The sequence below is a fragment of the Melospiza georgiana genome, chromosome Z (assembly GCF_028018845.1).
Source record: "Melospiza georgiana isolate bMelGeo1 chromosome Z, bMelGeo1.pri, whole genome shotgun sequence".
NCBI lineage: Eukaryota > Metazoa > Chordata > Aves > Passeriformes > Passerellidae > Melospiza > Melospiza georgiana.
The window spans coordinates 57,731,831-57,757,316 of record NC_080465.1 but is presented as its reverse complement, the minus strand read 5'-3'; the positions used below and the strand labels follow the sequence as shown (position 1 = coordinate 57,757,316).

The following is a 25,486-nucleotide window of genomic DNA, read 5'->3' as shown; positions in this document are numbered from 1 at the left end:
GCAAAATGGGCAATCCTATGGAGGATTAAGGAACATTAAGATTTTAAAGTGCAAAATAAGAAGGAAGATCAAAAAGCATAATATACCACTAGCTCACTTGGAAGAAGAGCTGCCTGTTTTGGACACAGCAAAGGATAAAACCAAGACAAGGCATGGGAAATTAGATGGCTGGAAGACGTAAATTTTAGGCCTGGAAGCACAACCTCTTAACTTTACCAATAATAAGTATCATCTGCGTATCATACAGTGATACTACTTTCTCAGTGTCTGTAGTACCACTCTGAAGGAGAGATGTACCTTGCAAGGACATTTATCACTGTCTGCTTCTATGAAGTTTTGCTGTCCTAGGTCTTTGCTGTTCCTTGCTCTAGCCACATCAGCAGGACATCCTGTTACAGCAGAACAAAACTATTAAGGAAAGGCAGCATGTTTTATTCTTGCTAGAGGTCAATACCCTGTTTTAAAAGTTGCAGTTGCATTTTTAGGAGATATGGCTAAAAGTATGTAAGCAATCATTTTTCTGAGGGCAAGGCTGAGTTAATGAATTGACATGCTTTTCTATATTGTCTCTTTACACCATTCTTTGATACAGATATATGACAAATGTGCTCTACAGGGTGTTTAGAAAAAAATTAATGCAGTTTTTCCTCCTCCTCCAAACGTAGGACTGGTTTCTCTGACTGTGATGGATGTGCTCTGCTTCTGTTTTTCATTGATCCTAGATTGTAAAGGAATAGTAAAACAGCCTTTTCCCTGCATTTGCATCATCCAACAACAGGTCAGAAATGTTGATTTAGTATTTCAAGCGCTATTTCTAAGCAGGGTTTGCAACAACAGTTAAGGAATTCCTTGTGTCAAATAACTCAGCAGCTCTTTTTTTTTCTTTGCCTCTTAAAAATTGCTTTTATCAGCTTGTCCTCAAATGAAGGCTAGTCTGTCATTAGTTAGAGCAAACGGGGTCTGTTGGAGATCACTGCACAGGGAAGCTGCACAGAAGGACTTCTGTGCTAAACATCACCCCCAGGGAGCTTGCAATAACTAACAATATCACAGCTGCCTGCGTGTAGTTTAACTTTATTCAACAAACTTTTTGATAAAATTTTGATGCTCGCTGGAATGCTGGGGAAAACAAAAAAATTCCACTATATGAAGGCATTATCACTGTTTTGTTATGGAAAACAACCTGTGTATGCATATTCCAGGACTTAAACTATGCAGTGAGTGTGCCAGTCAGTACATGAAAAGCACCTTACAGCATTGTGGGCTGTACAACGTAGAGGACAATAATATCTGTCACCAAGGCCTACGTTTGGGTCAGCTTTGGTGAAAGCTTAGTTTTGTTTTGGTTTTGGGTGAAGAAGAGGAGATCAGACAGAGACAGCAGGATTATTCACTGCCCTTGTAGGATTCAATTGCGCTTATTACAAGTGCAAGGACCACCTTCTGCTTCCATTCCTCACACAAACCCAAAGAATAGAGATAACCCACAGATTTCCTTGTTCAGTACAAGCATAAATCTCAGCATGATTATCCAAAAGATAAAGGGATCCTGTCACTGTGGCAGATGGCTCATACATTGTTCAAGGCAAGGATATTACAGGGCTTAGACAAGAGGATCCATATCCTCAAAAATACCTCAAAAAATACCTCAAAAAAACAAATTGCAAGACAAATTTACCATTTTACTTCTGATAAAATCCCTTCTTCCTGAAACCAGTATGTTGTTCTTAGGACAGCATTAGAAACAAATTCAGATATGTAAATCCTACACACTTTATGTTATCTCAAAGTTGTTTCTAATAAGTTGCCAACATCTCAGCTGAAAATTATCATGTACAGCCATCATTTAGTTTAGAAGTTATATGATGTCTCATTAATTGCCTCTGGCTGCTTTTTCCAAGACAATAATCAATAACCTGTATTTCAATTCGCAGGTTTGGTATCCTGAGACATGCAGACACGTTTCAGTGACTCAGGTGGACCTGTGAGAAACAATATATTTAGTTAGCTTTAGGTGACATATTACTTACACTTGATCAAAATGTGAACTAGGAAGCACCATGAAGTACAGCTTTAGCACTCACTGCCATGCCCACCAGCGTCATTTAGAGCATTGTGATTTTAGACAAGGACATTAGTGGAACAAGGCATACAGAGGCTGATCAGTCACACACAAGTTTTGAAAACAAGACAGATAACATTACCTCTCAATATTTCAACAATTGCAGTGCTCTGAATTTAAAAGTCCTTGGGTAGTGTGTTTCTGGGCCTGCAATTTCCTTCTGTGCCTAGGACTGATGCGAGCAGAAAGCTTTAGAGAGGATGTGGTATCCTACATTATCAGTGTAAAAGCCAGCACTATGCCTTACAAAATTTCACTACCTAGTCAAGAGATCCAAACTAACATTTAAGTGGTATCACTGGATATTTTCTTCTTTAAAATAATTTAGAAATATGTAAAAAAACAAAAAAAAAAGCTACAAAGCATTTCAAAAACATTTGAAACACAGCATCTCTAGCATGGAAAAGAAAATGTAGAAAAAATATCCTGCAATCATAGAATATTCTGAGCTGGAAGGGACCCATGAGGATCATCAAATGCAACTCCTGGCCCCACACAGCACCATGCCCAAAAGTCCCACCCTGTGTGTCTGACAGCATTGTCCAAACACTTTGTGTACTCTGTCAGGCTTGGTGCTGTGACCACTGCACAGGAGAGCCTGTTCCAGTGCCCAGACAACCTCTGGATGAAAACAATTTTCCTGATAGTTAGCCCAAGCCTCCCCTGACTCAACTTTAGGGGACAAGACCCATTCCCTTGGGTCTTGTCACTGGTCACCATAAAGAAGAGATCAGTGACTGCACCTCCTCTTCCTCTCACAGTGAAGTTGTAACTGCAATGTAACTCAGTCTCCTTTTCTCCAGGCTGAACAGATCAAGTGCACTCGGCCTCTCCTTGTGTGGCTTCTCCTTGAGGCCCTTTACCATCCTCATGGTCCTCCCTTAGACATTCTCTAGTATCTTTATATCTTACATGGTGGTACCCAAAACTGCCCCCAGCACCTTACATAAGGTGGCCCCAGAGCAGAGTAGGACAATCCCAGCTGGTGATGCTGGGCCGGATGCCCCCAGGACAGGATTGACCCTCCTGGCTGCCAGGGCGCTGCTGACTCAGATCCAACTGACCATTGACCAGGATTCCCAGGTCCGTTTCTGTGCTGCTTTCCAGCCTCTTTTCAGCATCTCCCAATTGAATGGGAGCAAACTTTAATTTACCTTTGAATCCTGTGTCTAAGTTTTTTATGAAGATCTGAAGAGCACAGGGATGAGGATGGAGCCCTGTGAAATCCCACTAGTCACAGGTCACCGGTGTGATTTCACTCCATTCACTCTCACCTTTTGTGCCTGACCCATGAGCCAGTTACTCACCCATCACTTGATCTGTTTATCCAGCTGTGGGCTGGGTGTTTTATGTTCTGGGTGTCTTGTCCAGAAGGGTCCTGGAAGAGACAGTATTGAAATCTCTGTTGAAATCCGAAAGACTGCATCAAAACTGCATGGTTTCCCTTGAGCCCCATAGGTGGGTTACTCTGTCACAAAATTAAATCAGATGCAACCAGCAGAACCTTCCCCTCTTAAAGCCATGCTGGGTGTGGCCAAGAGCTGCATTGTCCTTCAGGCATTTTTCAGTACCTTCAGGAATAATTTTCTCCATAATTTTACCAGTGACACCACTGAATGTGTGACTGACAGGCCTGCAGTTTTCAGGGTCATGCTTCTCGCCCTTCTTGAAAACTGGGACAATGTTCACCAGTTTCCAATCAACTCAGACTTCTAAGGATTCCCAGGAATGTTCAAAAATTATTGAGAGAGGCTCATGATGACATCAGCAGCTCTTTGAGTATTCTCAGACGAATCCCATCAGGCCCCATGGATTTGCAGGGATCCAGCTGGAGCAATGGAACCTGCACAGGCTCAGGGCCAGCTGGGAGTTTGTCACTCTCACAGTCGTGGTCCTCCAGCTCAGGGCACTCAGACCCCCTCAGCCCATCAGCACTGTTGGAGACAGAGGCAAGGACAGCACTAAACACCTCTGCCTTGTCTCTGTCCCTGTTCCGGAGGTGACCACCCTTGGCCTGTGATGGGCAATGTTACCTCAGCACTGCCTTTTCTCTTCAGCTATATAAAAAAAGCTCTTTTAACTGTACCTCACAGTTCTGGCAGCTTTAACTTCAGTATTTTTGGTTGCATGAATTTTGTCCCTTACAAGAATATCTCTGTTTCCCTCCCACGTCTCCTGATTTTGGCCACACGTTTCCTTTTTCTTGCTTTAGCTTCAAAAGACCCCTGCTCAGCCAAGCCAGCCTTCTGCCTCACTTGCTTTACTTACAACATTTTGGAAATGCCTCTTCCTGTGCTCTTAGAAGGTGGTGCTTTAAAAGTGACCAGCACTGAAAGACTCCAGCACCTTCAAAAGCATTTTCACAGGCATCCTTACTCACAGGTTCTCTGAGCAGCCTGAAGAAAATATGATCTACTGAGACTGCATGGTGTCATCAAAAATCTGGATAGGATGAAATGGAGATCTATTTAAAAGTTAATCACCTTACTTCAGCTTTTAAAGTATTTTAGCTTTCTCATCAGAATAAATGTGCAATTATTAATAAGTCACAATTTCAGCCCAAAACATATAGGGAGCTCTGCAACAATAATTAGTTTTTGATAGTGCTAAACTCTGGAGAGTGGAATGAATCAATTAATATGAGGTGGGAGATAAGGAACCTGAAAGAATTGGAGGCAGTAAGTGAAGGGAGGAAGCAGTTTTGCATTATTTTTTTAAAGAACACCACCAAGAAACACAAAGTCAAGAAAATCTGCAAAACGTGCAGAAAGTAGAAAAGATACAGACAAAAGGCAGCAGCAACACTTGAGAAGAATATAAGCAAGATATTTTAATTCTGATTCTGTCACAATTCAGTGTATAGGCTTGGAGAAATGGTTTCTCCCATGACTCTGTCCTCCTCTGTTTGAAACTGGAATGACAGTTTTTCAGAAGTGTTTTCCCCCGACCTTTCCACAGCATGCTAATCACTGGTGAAAGAAAAGCATGTGAAGCCTTCTAGCAGGTTTGCAATTGCTAAGTAATGCTGTTACTGCCTGTAGTTTTCAGAATATTGGTAAGAAATCTAGTACTTGCCATGCTGTGCGGGACCTGTGGTATGTGAGGTCTCACTCCCTCCTGCACAGAGGATGCTTCTCTGGAATTTGCAGGTGTTCAGTGGAATAGTGGAAGCTGCCAGACACTCAGGACTGGAGTAGGCTATTGGCAAGAACAATGAAGAAGGCAGACAAGGCAAGAGCTGAAGTGACAGGTGCCTGAGTCATCACTGCAGGGACACAGACACCATCTGAGTCAGAGCCCAGGTTTGTGTGACAGCTCGTGTCATCGCACGGAGGAACTTCCGATTGAAGACTCGCATGTGGGGAAAAATGAAAAGCCACTGCAGTGGCTGCTAAGGAGCTTGATGTATGAGGCAAAAGAGCTGTCACTCCTGAGCCCTCCTTGGAGGCCCAGTGGGGCTGCCCCTGCAGCACCTGCCACCAAACCATCTCTAGACTCTCTGGCCTGAACAGAATCTCTAAATATTCAGGATCTCAAAACCTCAATGTTATGTCAGATACTGTGTCAAGGTGTCTCCTTGAAAGGAAAAAAACAATGACAAGAGCTAAAGTCATATGCAAAATTGGGTTTAAAAAAGAAAATAAGTAGAAATTCCCAGCCAGCAGTGGTATGAGATTGAGGTGTTTTTAATATAGAACTCATGTTGCAGGACCTGTGAGTTACATACTGTAAATAACCAAAAGTAGTAAGGAAAAAAACCACATTCCAGTTCTCAGCAAAGGTTTGGAACAAGGAAAAAAAAAATTTCGTCCCTTTTAGGTATTCACACTAATAACATAAATGTTCTATAACTTTGATTAAAGGAAATAATTTCATCTTTAATTTCAACTTTGAAGTAATTTCCAGCACAAACACAGCATCTTTTTAATTAAAATAGGAGTGGACTTTTTTCCTTGAATAGCAATCATTCTTTTTGTCCTTGGAGATCAGATGAGCATGTTGAAGTGTCTGAAATTATAGCAGAAAATTTTGATTGTTTTTAAGGTTAAATTATGTAAGACAGTAGCATAAAGCAACAGCTTCAGTATTGAAAGAAGAAAAGTGTTTATTTTTGAGCACTTGTTATGAAACTGTAATGAAAAAAAGAAATAAAAAACAAACCAGAAAAAAAAGCACCCCAAGGTTCCTAGATTAGTTTTGTTTTTAAAAGCAAAATGCTTTACAATCCTGTAGAAACCTGAAACTGCCTGAACACGGCAAGTCACTTGATCTGTATTGAATCTTAAAGCAGAAATAAAGCATTTTTTCATTTCAACCTAAGGCCCTCAGTAACACTGAGGTGTATTTAGTGCGTGTGTATGTGTATGTGTTAGGGAAGGAACCCATGCCAGGGTTTTTATTTGTAGCCCATTGATATTGTTCAAGATCTTTATTATGGTGGTTTGTGTTGTAATATGCTTTATGAAACTTCCTCTGCCAATAATTTTCTATTAACAAGCTGGTGAGACACAGCACTGAGTGTTGAGCTCAGAGCAGGTATGACCTCTGAAGTGAGAAGTTGTCCTATGCTGGACAGTCTTCTTTGTCACTGTTTTCAGGCATGGCTGGTTTTGTTGTTGCTGATGTATTGCACCTCTAGTCCACAGGAGCTAAGCGAGGCAGAACAAGGACACCTGTGTGAGGTGTGTGACCAAGTGGATGATGGCAGAGCTTTGAAGGGAAGTGGACTGGTTAAGGAAACATCAGGGAGTCTGATAAAAAGCTGCTGGAGCCACACACTTCCTTCCCTGAGACAGAAATAGGAACATGTGTGAGAAAAAACATCAAGATCCTGTATCCCACACCCTGCACCCTCACCCCCAACCACAGAGAAGGCAGTAACTTACAGTAAAGGAGAGAATAGAGGCAAATCTGTGCTTAGGGTGGCAGGTCAACCCTCTCCAGGTATCTGCCTCACCTCCTCCGGTGCATCTACACAAGAGGTGTGAGGCTCTGGAAGTGGCAGGTCTGTCAGCTGATAATGAGGATGATGGTCCATCTACCCCAGAGGTGCTGCCAACCTCAGAAAAGCCAACCCTCATGTCATGACCACCTCCATGAGGAACAAAAGATGGCTTACAATTGTTCCTTGTCCTTTCAAAATGCTTAAAAGGCATTCCTTATCACCAGACAACACTTCATGTACATGTTACAAATGTGCAAATTATAGTTTTACTATAAGCTAATTTGTGTTTATTTTTCTAGGAGCACCTAATAGGAAAGATACACAAAAGCACAGAAAATCGGAAGAAAATCCTTATTTTTCCCCCAGAGGAAAAAAAATGCCTTGTGCTACACTTCTCAGTATTGAAGACATTTATCACATAAACCCCATGAATACATGCCTGAAGGATTTTACCAAGCAGAGTGCTGAGGCACCTCAGCAGATCCCCTCCCCTGGTTTGGCATGGGGGGTTGGTGCAGACTAGCTCTCACTCCCAAACCAGCAATCCCTCTCCCACAGCCCCTGCCATTGCCTGGTGCTGAGAGGGGAGTTGTGATGAACAGTGCTCTAATAAGCAAGACAATAAACAAACAAATAAATAAACAGTTATATAACCACAGTTATAATTAAAGCTGTCTGTATTTTCACCTCAGACATCTCTCTGCATTTTCCCCCATGAAGTATTAGTGTTTGATTTTATTATTGCTTATATATATAATTATTATTTTTGTTTTATTGTTTTAGAGGGTTTTTAATTTTCTGTTCTCTCCTAGATTTCCTCAATTTCAGTGTCAAAAGAACTGCTGGACTGCCAGGCACCCAGGTCCCAACAGCTGGATGCTGTCTAGAAGCTGCTGCTCTCCACCCGAAGGGCAGCCCAGCATCCCAGAGAAGTGAGAAAAGCGCCCCCCCACAAGCCAGGAAGTACCAAGCGGCTGATTAATGGCAGGCAAAAGCTGGGCCACATGCTGCAGCTCACACAGCCAGGAAGCCCTCTGGCAAAGATTAAGCTGCAGCTCATGGGCCAAGGAATTGCATCCTCTCTTTAGCCCGGAAGGGGAGTTTTTGTTGTGTTGCTCTCTGCTCACTGGCTCTCGTGCTGGGGCAGGCATTGAGGGGCTCATCCCCACACCTGGCCTGGGCCACCCTAGCTCCTGCAGCCCCTCAGAAGCCCTTTTCTATGCCAAAGAGATCTGCCTCCCTCGCCCAGATCCAGGCTGGGAGTTTTGACAGGAAGAGCAATCCTAAGAGTGTTTTTTCATAAAAGCACTGCTGACTAAAATACATCTGCCACTCAGTGGATTGAGCCATTTGATTTGACATTTAAATGCAGAAATCTCTTACTGTGAAGTGATTTAACACTCCACTGAAACATCATGGTTACAACATAATTTTCAGAGTAAGAAAAATTTAAAGAGTCACCTGTCCAACTAAGCTGTTCCCAGAAGTTTAACAAGGTCTGCAGTTGTGTCTTTTGGGGCAGAAGCCCTAGAGTTGTTGCTGATGCTGGCAGCATTGCCTGTCCCTCTCCCTTCTGCTTTACAGGAGTAGACAGGAACAGAATAGAAGGGAACAGACAGGCACAGAGTGCTACAGCACTCCCTGGGCAGCTGCACCCAGCCCCTCCTCTCCTCCTTCTCCCAGGAACAGGCTAAAGGGGCAGCTTTTCTGAGCACTGTTTGGAGAGAAATGTGTTGTTGTGGCTGGGAAAGAAAAATGGACAGTGTAAGAGGGGATAGAGGAAAAGCTGAGAAAACAAGAGGCCTCTGAAAAATTTCATGACTGAACACAACACAGGAATAATGGAGGAAGAAATCAGTTCTTCACTGGAGAAAAATCCAAAATAATAAATAGCAAGAGAAACTGAAAAATCCAAAATAATAGTTCCAAACCAACAGATTAAATCAATGCATTCCTCTCTGCCTTTTTGGCAGCACTAGGCTGATGATTGCCCACTTATCCACAACTGAGGATAATACATTTCACATGAGGATTAATAGGAAGATTATATTTTTTTCCTCCTTACTATTTCTGAAAATAATATAATACATCCATCCAAAGCTAATACAACCTACTTTTCAAATCCAGAATGCATTTTCAGTGACCTTTTAAGGAAATCCAATATTGACAGTTGATGCACTGTAGAGTATAGTGGAAATATGGGAAGGTTAGAGGACAGTGAAAGACAAAAAATATACCCATGTTCCTCCTTTCTTGTGTGCTTCATTTTTCCTGCTCTCAAAACAGAAAGGTTTTCACCTCATACACATCTGAGTGCTCAGAAACATGATAATGACCAAAAGGTTATTAGAAAGCGTTTAACTTTCTGCCACTTTTACAAGAGATGTAATAGGTATGTGCTCTCTATCTTTCATTTTCATCGCTTGCAGCAAAATATTTTCCAGGTTTCAGCACAGTGCCTTTTTCCTTTTCTTGATGATGCTCACCACAGGACTATTTCTGATAAGGATAGTATGATTTCTCTCCTACACCTGCAGAGCTCTATTTGTCTAGTGTATAAAAACACAGTGCACTGCCTGGACTTAATATGCCAAAGCAAACTAGGAAAACCAGACTGAAATCAATGCACTTAAAACATGCATGGATTTGGTTCAATTAAAAAAAATTATTACAAATATAAGAAGAATCTATCTAAATTCTTCTTTTAAGACCAATCAGACCAATGTCAACAATAAAGTTCCAGTAACCAAACAATAAAAATTTTGTATTTTCATCTGCACTGTATTAAAACCAAATTATTTAATTTTGTGTGGGAAAGCACTTCCAAATATGCAGAAAAAATGGGCATAGATGCAATGAACAAAACATTACAGTCACATGCAAAATATAATACATACCAATGCATGTGCTACATTTGAATCGAATCATGCTTTTCAATTCCATGAACTATTTCTAAATTGCCTCATGTCATGGAGAAACTGTGCTACAGTTTATTATCAGATTTCTTTTACCCCTAATCTTCTTAGTATTTTCCTCTAGCAATCACTGTCACAGCCTTTACTTTCTCTGGGGTGTTAGAAGGTGAATGGTGGAGCTAAAAATCCAGGGATGCAGAAAGAACAACCAGCTTTTAAATGAACCGTTGAATTTTGGCACTGAAAAAATAAAAAACACCCCAACATCTGCATGAGCCTGTGCTAGAGCAACCCATAACTATATTCAGCTCTGGTCAAAACTGCATCACAACTTTTAACCTCAAATGTCCTATTCTAAAAGAAATGTGTCCTTTTGTAAGAGAAAATAGACTTACAGCCAAAGAAGACCCAAACAGAAAAATATTCTGGTTCTGAAGATATTTTAAGTGCACAACTGACAGAAACACTTCAGCTTTCAAGTTTTGTTGTGATGTTACATCATCCTCATATAAGATACCATCTGGAAGCAACAGTAACACATCACAAAATCCTTTCACAAAAACAAAGTAGAGACCACCCAAACTGTAACCATTCCTGGCAGACCTGAGAGATGCATAGCTGGAGGACAGCACTTTTCCCATATGCCAAAGAAGTATACTTTTAAGTGAATGAACCATCAGCTTCTACCCTCTCATCTTAATGTCCATGTTTTATTGCTCTCTCTTGTGTACCTGCATGAAGAGATGCAAAAATGTACTAAATTGCATTTAGTTACTCTAAAATCACATTGCTGAAATTACAGAAATGTACTCATTTTTAAATACATGATAAACACTAACCCATCTATTTAATGACTTTTTAAACAACATAGGGTTTGTATCCTTCCAGCTATTACAACATAATATTGAGATTTAAAAAATACTCTTTTCTGACTTTTAAAACTCTTGGAAGGGCAAAAGTTTTCTTGACTGGAATTTGCACAAGTGTCTGTTGGCCCAAATTCCTTTTTGAGTATCAGGGAGCAAAGTCTCCTCCTTCCTTCTGTACATTTGGGAATAATGCAAAGCCCTGTTGCTCCATGCAAGCCACCTCCAACTGATCCTGGAGAGCACAGCAGCACTGGCAGCACTTGGCAGAGCAGCACAGACAGAAGGGCTACAAAGGACCTGGTGAATGTTCTGCTCATAGATCATGATCCTATGGCTGCACCCGGGAGCACATGGCCTTCCATGCCGCACTGTATAAATCTTCCTTGTCTCCTCCAGTCAATGTCAATTCAGTGATTCTCAAACATATTTGGGGCATGATTTTTGGACAGTATGGAAGTAGTATATTGTGATGACCTGTTATGAGTGTATTGTCCCATAATGGCGCACACTAAGTCCCTGCTGGCTACATGGAGCAATAAAGGCCACCTTTGAGGACACCATAGCACAAACCACCTGCTTCCAGATACCAAAGAAAAGAGGTATGCTAGGGGCTAAACCAGGAGTCATAATTCTGGCAGCTCACCTTAAAAAAGTATGCCCTAGACTTAGAGGAAAATCACAAAATCATTGATTCATTGAATCACAGAATCACAGGATATCCTCATTTGGAAGGGAACCACAAGGATCATTGACTCCAACCCCTGGCCCTGCAAAGGACCATCCCCAAGACATGGCCCTGCACAGGACATCCCTGTGGCATACCATGTATGCAGCACTGTCCAAATGCTGCAGGCTTGGTGCTGTGACTGCTGCCCTGGGGAGTCTGTTCAGTGCCCAGATATGCATGGGCATGTTTTCACTCTCTAGCTGAAAAAACCCTATTTCTGATATTTAATCTTAACATTTTCTGACTCACCTTTAGGCCATTTACTTGAGTCCTGTCAGTGGTCACCACAGAGGAGATCAAAGTCAGTCCCTCCTCTTCCTCTCACAAGGAAGTTGTAACTGCAGTGAGTTTCCTCCTCAGTCTCCTCCAGGATGAACAGATCAAGTGCTCTCAAGCCTTTCTCATACTGCTTGCCTCGAGGCCCTTCACCATCTTGCCTTCCTTTGGACACCCTCTGATAGCTCAATGTTTTTCTTATGGTACCCAAAACTTCCCCCAACACTCCGACTGAGGCCATGCCTGCCCCAGAGCAGAGTGGGACAATCCCCTCCCTTGCCCAGCTGGTGATGCTGGGCCTGATGTCCCCAGGACAGGGTTGGCCCTCCTGGCTGCCAGGGCACTGCTGACTCAGATCCAACTTACCACCAACCACGACCTCCAGGTCCCTTTCCACAGTGCTGCTCTCAAACCTCTCATTTCCCAGTGTGCTCATAGATCCAGCGTTGCCCATCCCAGGTGCAGCATCCAGCACTTTCCATCGCTGAGCTCCAGATGGCTGGTGATTGCTTATCTCTCAAATTTGTGTAAGCTTCTCTCCAGGATTTAGCACACTTATGGCTACACCATGACTTCTGAAATCCAATATTTGGCCAGACAAAGTGCAGCAATAGTGTACACTGCAATAGTGTGAAGTGCTGGAGAGCCTCCTGTCCCCAGCACCAAGATGCCTTCTGGAAGAAAAGTGTCACTGCAATGCTACCTGTCAAACTCCATAAAGACTCTGTCTTGTCCTCCTTCGCAACCCATATGAAAGCTCTGCAGAGATCAACCACTTTGTAATCTGATCATGCTGAGACAGCTGCTGAGCAAAGACTGTGCATTTGTATCTAAAATACATTTATTTTGCCGACATTTCAGTCTCCAGTAGACCATACACTCCTGCGGCACAGTTCTTACTAGTGCTTTGTGTAATCCCACACTATTTTATACAAGCATTTAGGAAATGTAATCTTTTCTTTTCTCTTTTCTTTTTTCTTTTCTTTTCTTTTCTTTTCTTTTCTTTTCTTTTCTTTTCTTTTCTTTTCTTTTCTTTTCTTTTCTTTTCTTTTCTTTTCTTTTCTTTTCTTTTCTTTTCTTTTCTTTTCTTTTCTTTTCTTTTCTTTTCTTTTCTTTTCTTTTTTCTTTTCTTTTCTTTCAATGATCCCTAATGCTTTATCAAGTGCTCTGGAATTTACTGCATCAAAATTATAAAAGCCACAAACTAAAGGTTTATGAATAGCTAAAGAAAACAAATGGCATATGCCTTGAGGTAGTAGCAAATAAAAACTCTTAGAAGAACTCAGATGCTTCTGTATTGAATAATACAGTTGTGAAGAGAAATTTAAATCTATTTAATATTAATTTAGTACACTGATTTCAGTGGGAATATTGCCTGAAAAGGATGTCACTACAAAGATTTCTGGAAAATAACCAAGCTTTTCATTTTCGCTTGCACATTGCAGTCTGTATTTAGCTACTGAGGGACAGCCTTCAATCTTCTGCTTCCCTACTTTGAACTATAAATCACTTCCCAGTTGCATTACACAGATGCTCAGGATGAAAAAAAGGATAGTGGTCATGGTTAAGAAAACATAATAAAGCTCATAATAAAGACATTTAAAGGCTGAAAGATTAACACTTGAGCATCTAGTACTATCCTCCATTAGCTTTTTAAGTAGCACAGAAAGGAATGCAAATGCTTACAGGCTTGTAGGCAAAATTGCAATGAATATGTATTTAAGAATTTCAAACTGAACTTTCACAACATCTTTCAGCCAGTTCTGCCATTCTAAGTTATATTCCTGAAATTTTGCAAAATTAGTCATCACCTCATATGTCAAACTGTCACACATACAGAGGACAAGAGACTCACTTAAGGAAACAGACAAAGGCTCAGCTACTTTTTTGCTTTCTCACTCCTTTTTTACCTCAGGAAAGAAAAAACCTAATTTGCATCTGAATGAGGACGTGTGTCATATAACAGCAACAGAGTTTTGCATTTGGGAACTGCAAATATATTTGAATTTTATGCATGGAAAGAGCAGCAAGAATTTTGAAGAATTAGACCTTCATCAAAGCTTAATTTATGTGATACAGGAAGACATAAATAGCATTCATAAGAATGATAGCAAAAAGCTGCACGAGAACAGTTTTAACTGTAGCAAATAAAAATATATATATTTAGTTTTTAGACTAGCGTTTTTTAATTAAAATGATGCAATGACAGATCACAATGCTTCAAGAAGTTCATCAATATTTGATATATTTTTTACTTGGATAATGAAAAGCCTGAAAGGATTTCTAACTGATCTCTGGAGCTTTAAAGTGAACTAGAAATTCCACCATATCTTGTACATAGCTGTGATCTGTTTTGAAGGCAGGTAATTATGTTTAAAAAAACCCAAACAGTTTATTCAGATACTGTATTTCAGTCTAGCCCTGTGGTATCAACTCAGTATTCAGATGATTATCCAATGAACATTGAAACTATGCAAAAAAATCCATGAAAAACTGGATCAGCCCTGACATGCTCCCCCCCCCCTCCTTTTTTTTAAGGCAATATTGTCTAAAGTCTTTCTGACAAGCTGCTACCCTGCATTGCAGCACATTCCCTGAGTGCATCTGTTCTGGTACTGTAAAGGAGTTGAGGCTACCTTGCACTCTCCATTGTGCTCCAATTCACAGCATAACAAGGCAACCAGAATGTTAATGCAAGTTAACTAATTATACTGCCTTGCTGATAACTTCAAAATGCAGCAGGTGAGTGGGAAAAAATTTAGTTTCTCCCTCATATGCATGATGTCATGCCTAACATAAGACAGAAGAAAAACAGTTGCCAGCAGTACTGGCATCCCAAGTACAAACCCTAAAACATAAAAATCATCTATAATTGTTTAGAATGTAAGTTGCAATTTCAATATGTATTTATTCTGAAAATGAGACACCCATAGGTTGCTCTTGGTGCTCTGTGCTTGAATTATGCCCACAAAGAGACACCTTCTCTCTGGAAGGGGTATAGAAGGAGAAAATGCTACCCTCAGATACTTCACTAACACACACTGACTGTAGCAGCAATATATGCCTCTGATTACTGTCATTTATCAAATCAATTTCAGTAACAGAACATTAATTTTTCTCAACAAATTAACTGATGCTTCTTTTTTTCAGTTAGTTATGATAACTGATTCAGAGCAGGAGAGTGTACAGTGACACACTCTGAAGTGATAATTTAAGATAAAGATCCTTCTGCAGGTCACATGTGTCTCATGAACACACTCTTAACCTGCAGGGCACACAGGCATCCTTTCGGTGTCCCTGACACCAATAAATGCAAATTATTCCTCTCAGAAAAAACCTGTCTCACAGATATTGTAAGATTTAGACCAAGAGATTTTGAATCTATTTTAGTGATCAGGCTCCACATTTCCTGAAGAGCTAGAGGAGTGCAGTGGGCCAGTCAGCAGTGCCTTGGGAACTTCCATGCTTTCTGCTGTGGGACAGAGCTGCCAAAAGCATTTTTGTGCCACACACTAATTTTTTTTTAACTTCTTATCCTCTACTCACAACTGAATTTGGTCTTGGTTGATACTGTAGGTTGCCTAGATTCACTTGAAAGACCATATTTTTTCTGCTCCCATTTCTCCCCTTCCTGCTGGCCACTTTCAGAAGAAGACTGCATGAAGTGAACGGACCTGAAGGGCATTCCTTCACCAAAAGTCCTGGTGAACTAGAAATTTGTTTCAAAAGCTCCAAGGAAGATACTTGCTGTGTCACAGAGAGAAAGATAACTGAAGGACTGTGGCTATCTGCAGGTAACAAATACTGCTGAGGATCCCTTGTTCTCTCGCATCACTTCTGTTTAAATGGTGCTATTCATTCATGTCCTAAAAGCTCACCATTTAGGAGCAAACTCTTCAGTCAGGCTATTTTGTTTTATTTGTGTGTGTGATGCTAGATTTGCTTTGTGTTGGTCCATTCAGTTATTCATATCAGAAGAAAAGCCTCACAGTCTTATGGAGCTTTAATGTAAATAATGAGGACTAAATCACATTTTTAATCTCTATAGCAAAACTTCCTTCTTTCATACATGACTTGTGATTCTGGGAGTTAAAACAATAAAGAAGACAAAGGCATGTGCAGTATGCAGGCTCCAATACATTTCACTAAAATAGCTTGAGAGGAACCTATTTACAGTATTGCTGACAAGAACATCTTCCTTGACTAGCAAAACAAGTTAACACCTTATAAAAGGATGTCTGGAATATGCAAAAAGCATTTTCAAATCTGTGTCAGTGTTTCTGCAGCTGACATCCTCCTATTGCAGAATTAAAGAACTATTAGAAAAGCATTTTTTATGTTTCTGCTTCTAGTAAGAGGAGGGAATTCCACTCATCCACAAGGAAACCCTTCTACCCATTGACAATCTTCCAAATTAGCAGGTCATACATATTAGCATAGTACTCAATGTACAATAAAGAAATACTTTCACCAATGATTTTAATATCCTAATAAGAAATTTATTTTCTCTTTAGGTTTTCTTAATACAAAGCTATGAAAGATCAGCCAGGTCCTAACTATCACCAATGAGTAGCACTTACAACACTAAAATTTGTAGCCCTTGGTTCTTGTCAATTAGAAAATCTGACATAAAATACCTAACTTGCCTTGGAAAACATAATTCTCACCATCACATTAAATTTCATTGACTTCCTTGACATATTTTCAAAGGTTCCTGCCTGGTAAGCTAAAGACAATTCTGCTTCACAACTGAAAGAAGGACTTGTTTTTACTGTGATTTAAAGGTAGGTGAAGAAACCAGCTAGACTAATCCTCCTTCCTATTTCCTATGTACCTAATTATCTTTTACGCCTTCTGGAGAGCCTTTTCTTTTGCCTCAGGAGGGCAAAGCAGCCGTAGTATACATGAAAATCATGCCTTTTACATTTTGGCCTCAATACATAATTAAATCCTCATACTTACTCATTAATAACTATTATTAGTTGTTTTGTGTGTAATTATTTATCATGCATGGCTCAGAGCACAGTAATTGTCTATCTACACACAGACTTAAGACTGAAAAAAAATTACAATTATGTGGAATTTTAGGACAATAAAATCTGGAAATACATATTTTGCTTATTAACCTATAAAAGGACTTATTTTCCACACAGTGATATTACTTCTCTTGTCTAAATAAGTAGGCATCTTAGTTGTCTGTGTGTACCACATTGACCAAAGGACTGCATATAACTAACATATTTTTCTGTTTTCTATTATGTATATCTTAAAGCACTCACTGATACCAATAAAAAGGAAAAACGCAGGGGAAAGAGCATGGATTGTAAAAATGTGCAGATAAAATAAAACTGAAATTACTGAGCCAGGGTTGTTTTTCTTTTTCCATTTTTGGCATTTTTCAGAACAGGATACCTACTGCATTCATCGAGTAAATTCAGATGCGCTCACATTAGTGCATCACCACAGAGAGATTATCCTATTAAAAGGAAAACATGGAGCAGGATTATTACAGTTGCACAAATTTGTTTTATGAAATAAACAACTCTGATGCTACTGCTTTAAAATGTGTCCCTTATGGCAATAGTCTTAAATTCACTTAACCACAATGGGCCTTTTCAGGAATGATTCTATTGTAAGTTCAAAGAGAAAGATAATGTATCTAGAAATATGCTTTGGGAGTGAATTACATCCATGCCAAACACATCATATTCTCAGCAAAATATGTTCCTCTCTCTCCATTCAAAGTCATCTGAAAAACTTTGCTTCAAACTTAGAGAAGAGAACTTTTATTTTCAATTATTGTTTACACTGCATTTAACAAATGTGGCATGAGCTTATGATGAACCCTTGCACTCCCTGGGCTTTGACTAGTACCAGGCTTAGTTTGGACTGGATTTCAATGGCACAATAGCAAAAGTCAGGGGAACCTCAAGGCTCCTGAACACCTTTAAAAGGTTTAAACAAAGGCTTAAGCCTTCATTACCAGGCCTGTACATCCAAAGGCTGCACAGAGATGACTGTAGCCCACTTGTCTCCTTGTAACACAAGACAAGGAGCCTTATCTATTAGTCCTTGCCAGCTGTTCTACAATTCAGTAATTGAGCACTCCCCCATAATTAATCAAGCTTCAGTGTAAAGAAGGCTGTGTTTTGTACACCCTCAGCGTCCAACAAAACCTCGTTACATCTGTTTCAATAAAAAGCAACTGGAAAGGAAAGAATGTATTTTCAAGGTAGAAGAGCAGGCAGGTGTTTAGGGAGGAAACTGAATTTTGTTTGTTCCCGTCTTTGCCTTGGCTTTCTGAGAAAGAATGAGCCTACCAACTACAGCAGTGTATTTTGTTCAGTGGAAATAGCAGCATCTTATAGGGAGGCTATAATATGAAGAAATCGTCTTGATCTTTAACAACAAAAAATAACAACAAAAAATTGACTAAAGGAAGCCCTGTATTGGACAAATTCTATCCAAAAGCCTAAGAAAGCCACACTTTTATCCCTGTTCTGTTCAAGTAAGAGAAACTGGAATTTTGGGAGAACACACCAAAGTATTTATGCAGCATGCCATGCAGCATCACTACAGTATTAATACAGCTTTTAGGATTCAAACTGTAAAGCAGTAATTCCCAATCAAGGGAGGTTTCTATAAGCAACAACAACATCAACAACACAAACAAACAAACAAACAAAAACAAACAAACAAAAACCCACCAAAAAACGAAAAACAAACCTGAAAAAAACAGAAAAGAAGAAGAGTTCCAAGGCGCACTCAGTAGGCCTTGCTAGTGCCAAGAAAAAAATCCACAATCCTCCAAAGTTAGGAAAAATTCTGTGCTTTGCAAAATAGGGCACAAATATCAAATCATATCATAACATCATGTCAACAAGTTATAGCCAGTTCCCTTCTCCAGTGAGATGTATTTAATCATCATTATTTTAATTTAAAATGGGTAAACCATCTCTGGAGTAAAAAGCTCTCAAAAACTATACTCTTCTTCATGTCCAGAAGAATTATTTTGTTGCAATACTTATTTTTTGTGCAACCCAACCTTGCAATTCTTTCAAAAAAACTGAAGAACACAGGAATTTTTACATCTTTAAAAATACAACAAAAAGGTAGTATCTTGGAAATAGCAAAACATTTAACAACTGATCCTAAATGCTGTCCCTAAAAGTTTGATCACCTACCTCACAAATAAGCTCAAGAGAAGATGTTAAAAGCAGCAGGAAGAAAATACTTTCAGTGTGTTCTAAAGTCAATCTGATGATCAATAAATTCAAGCCTGGAAAGGTGAGCCAGAACACTGATGCCCCAGAAATGTATTCTGAGGGGAAATGGCACCATGTAGAAAGACAGTATCAATGTAGAGTATGAAAATTCAAGGAAAACACTAGGGCCAAAGCAGCATCACATCCTGGGGCTCCAAGGCTATCAGATAAGCCCCAGAGGTAACAGCTCACTAAGGGCCAAGCTGTAAAGTAGGAACAGTGGTGCACAGTTCGGAAAAAGCCACAGCCGGTGAGTTCAGGCAGATGAAAAGCTGCCCATAGTGAGAGCTTCGGCTGAACACTTTCACTCCAAAGCAAGACCAGAGACGAGTGATGAAGCAGAAAAAAACCCAAAGAAATATAATGAGGAAATAATTGTGAGGAATTAAAATAAATAAAGAAATAAAATGAGGAATCAACTTAAGCTACTTCAGATCCCACAAATCCAGCAGGGAAATAGAAAAACTGCTTAAGCAAACACAAAGGTACTATTAGTTGAATGTTGTTGAATGTTGTTGGTGTAAGAGCCTCCAAAGGCTCACATATTTGTGACCTGCACTAAATTCATGAAAGAGATTAAAAATTCAGCTATTACTGACCTCTTTACAGAAGATGAGACATAACCATGACCTGATTGCTACTACAGAAACTTGCTGGGATGAATTGTACAACTGGAGTGCTGTGACTGATGGCTACAAACTATTTAAAAAGGACAAGCAAAAAAGACAATTGAGGGAATTTTCATCTATGCCAAAAATGAGATTGATTGCACAAAGATGCTTTTGAAGAGCAGCAGTGTGCAAGTCAAGAGCTTATGGAAATTAGAGACTACACCAAGAGCTTATGGAAATTAGAGACTACACCAACAACAGAAACCTTGAGGCTGGTGTCTACTACACATTACCTGATCAAGGAGAGGAAGTTGGTGAAGAGCTCTTTCCTCAGCTGCAGGAAGAATCACAATTGCAGGCACAATCCCAATAGAAGACTTCAGCCACATAGATGCTTGCTGGGAAAATTGCACAGCCAACTGCAAGCAGTCCAGGTAAATACAGGAGAGCATCGAGGGTAGCCGTCTAGTCCAGATAATGAAGACAGACCAGAGGAGAAAAATTTCTTGACTTGTTTCTCACTAGTATGAAGGAATTTAGAAGGGACACCAAAACAGGAGGTGGCCTGGGATGCAGAAATCAGGCCCTGGAGGAATTTCCAGTGTTGAGGGGTGAAGGTCTGGTAACAAGTAAAATGAGCACCATAAACCAAGTATGGCATACAATGCAGTTTGAAAGAAGAGGGGAAGTTAGCAAAAAACACCAGGAAGAAATGTGAATAGCTTGGACAGTCTGCAAAAGAAGGAAGGAAGGAAGCAGAGTTCAAAAGGAAAATAGGAAGTGATGGTGCACAGACAATTTAGGGCTGTATCTCAGAGGAGGTAAACTGCAGAAAACCTGTAGAGATTTCAAAAAGAATGGGGTGGATTCGAACTGGATTTTTTTGCCTGATGACTTTCTTCAAGGGGATCAGTTTCTATTCTTAGTCCAAGGAGTGAGATGAGTTGCGGAGATCTGCAGGTAAGATTGCAGAGGAGTTACAAGATGAGAAAAGGGAATTAAATGGAAAGGAAAGACAGGCCAAAGTGCTTGGACAGCACACTCAAACAGAGACATGCTGACAGTGGGAACAGAACCACAGTCTGGGATCCAGGATCCACCACCCTGAGAGGAGTCCTTGACTTCTGTGCCTCAAAACAGCCTCCTCTCTAAATGGGAGAGACACAGATTTGACAGACAGGACAGTCACAATCAAAGGGTTGTTGTCAATGGCTTGATGGTCCCAGGTGGAGACCAGAGACTGGTGGATTCCCCCAGCGTTATTGTTGGGTCTGGCGCTGTTGAGCACCTTTGTCAGTGACACAGGCAGTCGATCAGAGCACCCTCAGCAAATGTGCTGACAACACCAAGCTGTGTGGTGTGATGGACACACTGCAGGCAGGGGATGTCACCCAGAGGCACCGTGACAGGCCTGAGAGGGGCCTGTGTGCATCTCATCAAGTTCCACAGAGCCAAGTGCAAGGTCCTGCACCTGGATCAGGGCAATTCCAAGTACAACATAAAGCACAGGCTGGGCAGAGAATGGATTGAGAACAGCACTTAGAAGTACTTGGGATGCTGGATGATGAAAAGCTTGATATGACCCTGCAACATGCACTGGCAGTCCTGAAAGCCAAACATGTCCTGGGCTGTGTTAAAAGATTGTGGGCAGCAGGTCAAGTGAGATGATTCTACCTTCCTGCTTCACTCCCATGGAGAATTCTCCCCTACCTGGAGTGCTGTGTCTAGCTCTGGAGCCCTTAGCTTAAGAAAGACATAGACATACTCAAGAGAACCAGGGAGCTGGAGCACCTACCCTGTGAGGGCAGGCTGAGAGAGCTAGGGTTGTTCAGCCCAGAGATGAGAATGCTCCAGGGACACCTTAGAGTAGCCTTCCAGGGGGGCTACAGAATAGTTGAAGAGGAACTTTTAACCAGGGTGATAAGAGTGATAAGAGGAGGGCTAAGGGTTTTAAACTGAGAAGTTTTAGATTAGATATTGGAAAGAATTGTTTACTGTGAGGGTGGTGAGGCACTGGAGCAGGCTTGGAACAACCTATCTGCCACGGCAGAGGGGTTAGTACCAGATAATGTGTAAGGGCCCTTTCAACTCAGACACTCTGATCCAAACACTTTTCACAGCTTATATAAGCAGCTTATGTGGTTTGTATGGAGTTATTTTTTAGAGACAGAGAGTATTTGCATTTTGCAGCCTTACTTTACTAAAAAAATGTTGGTTTTGCTCAGGTGTTCAGTCAAGCACAGAATAAGGAAAGAAGGGGAAACAGGAGCTTTCTGCCTTGTATAACATGGCTTTCTGCCTTGTATAACATGGAAGACATCTACAGAGTTTTGACTTATGAGGCAGCTTACCACGTAACTTTATCCAAAACCCTTAGAACTTTCTCTTTGACTTGAGGGAAATTATTTTCATACTATGTTAATTAGTATTGCTATGGCTAGTTAGAAAAAGGTTGTTACCTCTTTGTCTAATGGTCAAAACAAATTAACTTATCAAGACCTGCCAGAATGTGAACGCTTCCAATGTACAAGTGGATGTATGGATAACATGAAACTTGGATAGAAACAAGCTTATTTTTTTCCATTTGCCTTCACATTCTTTCCCATCTGGTGGCCTTCTATGATGGAGTGATTACAGCAGTGGATAAAGAAAGTGTTAGGGGTGTCATTTATCTGGACTTCAGCAAAACCTTTGGCAGCATCCTCCACAATATCCTTCTCTCTAAATTGGAAATGGATTTATGAGTGGGCTAAAAAGTGGTTGGACAGCTGTGTCCAGAGGGTGGTGCTCAATGACTCAGAGTCCTAATCAACAACAGCTGGTGGGCCTTGAAGATCACTAGTGGGACCAGAACTGTTTAATGTCTTCATTAATGACACAGACGAAGGGATCAAGTGCTCCCTTTACAAATCTGCAGATGACACCAAGCTGAGTGGTGCAGCTGACACTCCTGAGGGACAGATGCCATCCAGAGGGACCTGGACAAGCTCGAGCAGTGGCCCATGGGAATGCCATGAGGTTCAACAAGGCCAAGCTCAGGTGCTGCCCCTGGGTCAGGGCAATCCCTGGTGCCAGCCCAGGCTGGGCATGAACAGATGGAGAGCAGCCCTGCCCAGAAGGGCCTGGGGGTGCTGTGGGTGAGAGCTGGACATGAGCCAGCCATGGCAGTGCCAGCGCAGAGAGCCAAGTGTGTCCTGGGCTGCACCCAGAGCCCCTGGGCAGCAGGGCAGGGAGGGGATTCTGCCCCTCTGCCCCGCTCTGCTGAGACCCCACCTGCAGAGCTGCCTCCAGCCCCGGGGTCCCGGCACAGGAAGGACATGGAGCTGCTGGAGAGAGGCCAGAGGAGGCACCAAGGTGATCAGGGGGATGGAGCACCTCTGCTGTGAGGGAAGGCTGAGAGAATGGGGATTGTTCAGCCTGGAGAAGAGAAAGCTTTGAGGTCCCTTCAGTCCCTGAAGGGACTCTACAAGAAGGATGGAGAGGGACTATTCACAATGGCTTATGACAGGAGAACGGAGAATGGTTTCAAACAAAAAGAAAGTAGGTTTGGATTACACATTAGGAGGTAGTTCTTCACGGTGAGGGTGGTGAGGCCCTGGCACGGGTTGCCCAGAGAAGCTGTGGATGCTCCAGCCCTGAAAGTGTTCAAGGCCAGGTTGGATGGGAGTTGGAGCGACCTGGTTTAGAGGAATGTGTCCCTGCCCACAGCAAAGGGGGTTGGAGCCAGATCTTCTTTAGAATCCCTTCCAACCCACGCCAATCCATGACTATATATATCAATATTTTATACTGATTTTTTTTCACATTATAATTAAAACAGGCAAAATTTACATTTTTATTTTGTTGGCAGATTTTATTTTCGACCCTAGTCTGAGGGTTCTGTAGCAATGTTAACAGAAGATGCTGAATCATCAATCAAATAAAAAAAACAGTGTCATCAGCTGCTTCGGGAAGTACAGGTGCAAGGACATGACGACAAACAGGGCATGTTCCCGACTACAAAAAGAGAAAAAAAAACCCAAGTCATTTGCACAGTTTGCATTCAATTCTACTAAAAAGCTAGAAGTTATTATTTATAAAGTATTTAGGGTCTCCACAAAAGCACCACCTCAAACTCAAATTTGACTGCATAGCTACCTAGAGCTGACAGCTACCTAGAGCTGACAAACTCAGAAGAAAGAGTTGTTTTGCTGCATAGCAAATGCATCAGGTTCTCTGCAGGTTCTTCACAGCATTGATTTTACAGGTGGGGCTTTTTTTTTTTTTGAGGCAAAGATTAAATATAAGTTAGGTACAGCCCAAATCTAAGATGTTGAAAAACCTAGTTTTCAGCAAGAGCTGCTTACTATGACAACAGAAAAAAAAAGGCAGGATGTGTAAAACAAGAAAAATGCGTATGGTAATCAACATTATCACGGTAAAAAAAATTATAAACCCATCAAAGAAATCCATCAGGCCTCCATGCTAGAGGTATTCTGATATTTATCCCATGGTAAAACTAATTAATCTTTCTCTTATACTCTTGAGGAAATTGTGTTACACTGTAAGCTCACTGAGAACAACCAAATCCAGGCTTGTAATGCACATAAAGGAGAGTAGAAGTGCAACTAAAAAAATCATACCAGTTCATTAATTACAGTTGTTTTAGTTTAGCTTCAACATGGTGCAAGCCTTTTTAAGACAATTGGAAGCAAAGTGATTATAGATAATTAAAATTAAATTAAATTAATTAATATTGTATAGAATTAATAAAGGTAATTTTTAAAAAAGTTAATCTACAAGCATTTCACTATTTCCTCTGCCAGCCTCTGTCACAATAAATGGGCCTGACATTGTGGTAAGACAGATCAAACCCTTTGCTCTTCTCAGAGAAAATGACTTCATTGTCTTTTCTTCAAGACAGAAGTATAGTAAAGAAAGTTTTTCTTGTACCAAAACAAGTTATAACTAATCCGTGTTTTTCATTCTTAGTAAAGGAAAACATGTTTTCCCTTACAGAAATATTCCCTCTATTGAAGAAACTGACCTTCAGGTGAGTAAAAATATAATTTTTTTCCTCACTTGCATTAGAATTTGGTTCTAAAATGCATAAAGTCAAATAATATTTCATAAATTCTTGGTATTTCATCCCACATTTTCAAAGAGTTAAAAGTTCTTCCGAGAAGAATACACAATATACACAACCCTCCCTGCCCCCAAGCCCTCCACCTGTAGTACTTACTCTCTGTAACCAAAGAGTTATACAAGGTTTGTGAAACAAATGATGACAGGGTAGCTCTGTAATGATTTCATCTTCCACATATTCACTGCAACAGATAGTACAACACTGCTCTTGACCTAAAGCCATGATGAAAAAAAGCATTAATACCTTGTTTTACATCTCAGGGGAGCTCAGATTCAAGTACATATATTATCAACAGTATCACTAATGGTTACAAAATACAGTCACAGTAACTCTATTAAGATTACTTTTCCAAATGGATCAAGATTATACTCAGATTCAAAAGATCTTAAGACAGCATTATGCAGTAAGTACACTTAAATATTGCATCTATGGTATTAGAGAAAGTTGAATTTTTTCTTACGAACTTTGTGGAAATTATTTTTTCCTTATTTTTCCATACCATTGTAGTCACCTGTGACAACAATCTGTGGCAGGCTATCTATGGTCTGTTTTGTAGCAGGTGGATGAGTCTGTTCAGCATCAAATGTAAGAGACTCCAACTGTGCCAGAGCAGTCTGAAAGGGGTAAACAG

General features: G+C 40.7%; 1 protein-coding gene across 6 annotated transcripts in view; it reads right to left on the bottom strand.

Annotated features, from left to right (window-relative positions):
• The window catches only part of PJA2 (praja ring finger ubiquitin ligase 2), a 62,359-nt gene that overhangs the window by 7,572 nt on the left and 29,301 nt on the right, over nt 1-25,486 (bottom strand). For 2 of the 6 annotated variants that reach the window (XM_058043287.1, XM_058043290.1), the window contains 3 exons: nt 25,355-25,469; nt 24,952-25,067; nt 3,430-3,500 (listed from right to left, as the gene is read on the bottom strand). In XM_058043287.1, the coding sequence (XP_057899270.1) occupies nt 3,430-3,500; nt 24,952-25,067; nt 25,355-25,469 (302 nt within the window). Of the gene's footprint in view, nt 1-3,429; nt 3,501-15,141; nt 17,331-23,562; nt 23,727-24,951; nt 25,068-25,354; nt 25,470-25,486 lie in introns of those variants that run through there. The other 4 variants (XM_058043288.1, XM_058043291.1, XM_058043289.1 and 1 more) reach the window with 4 other exon arrangements.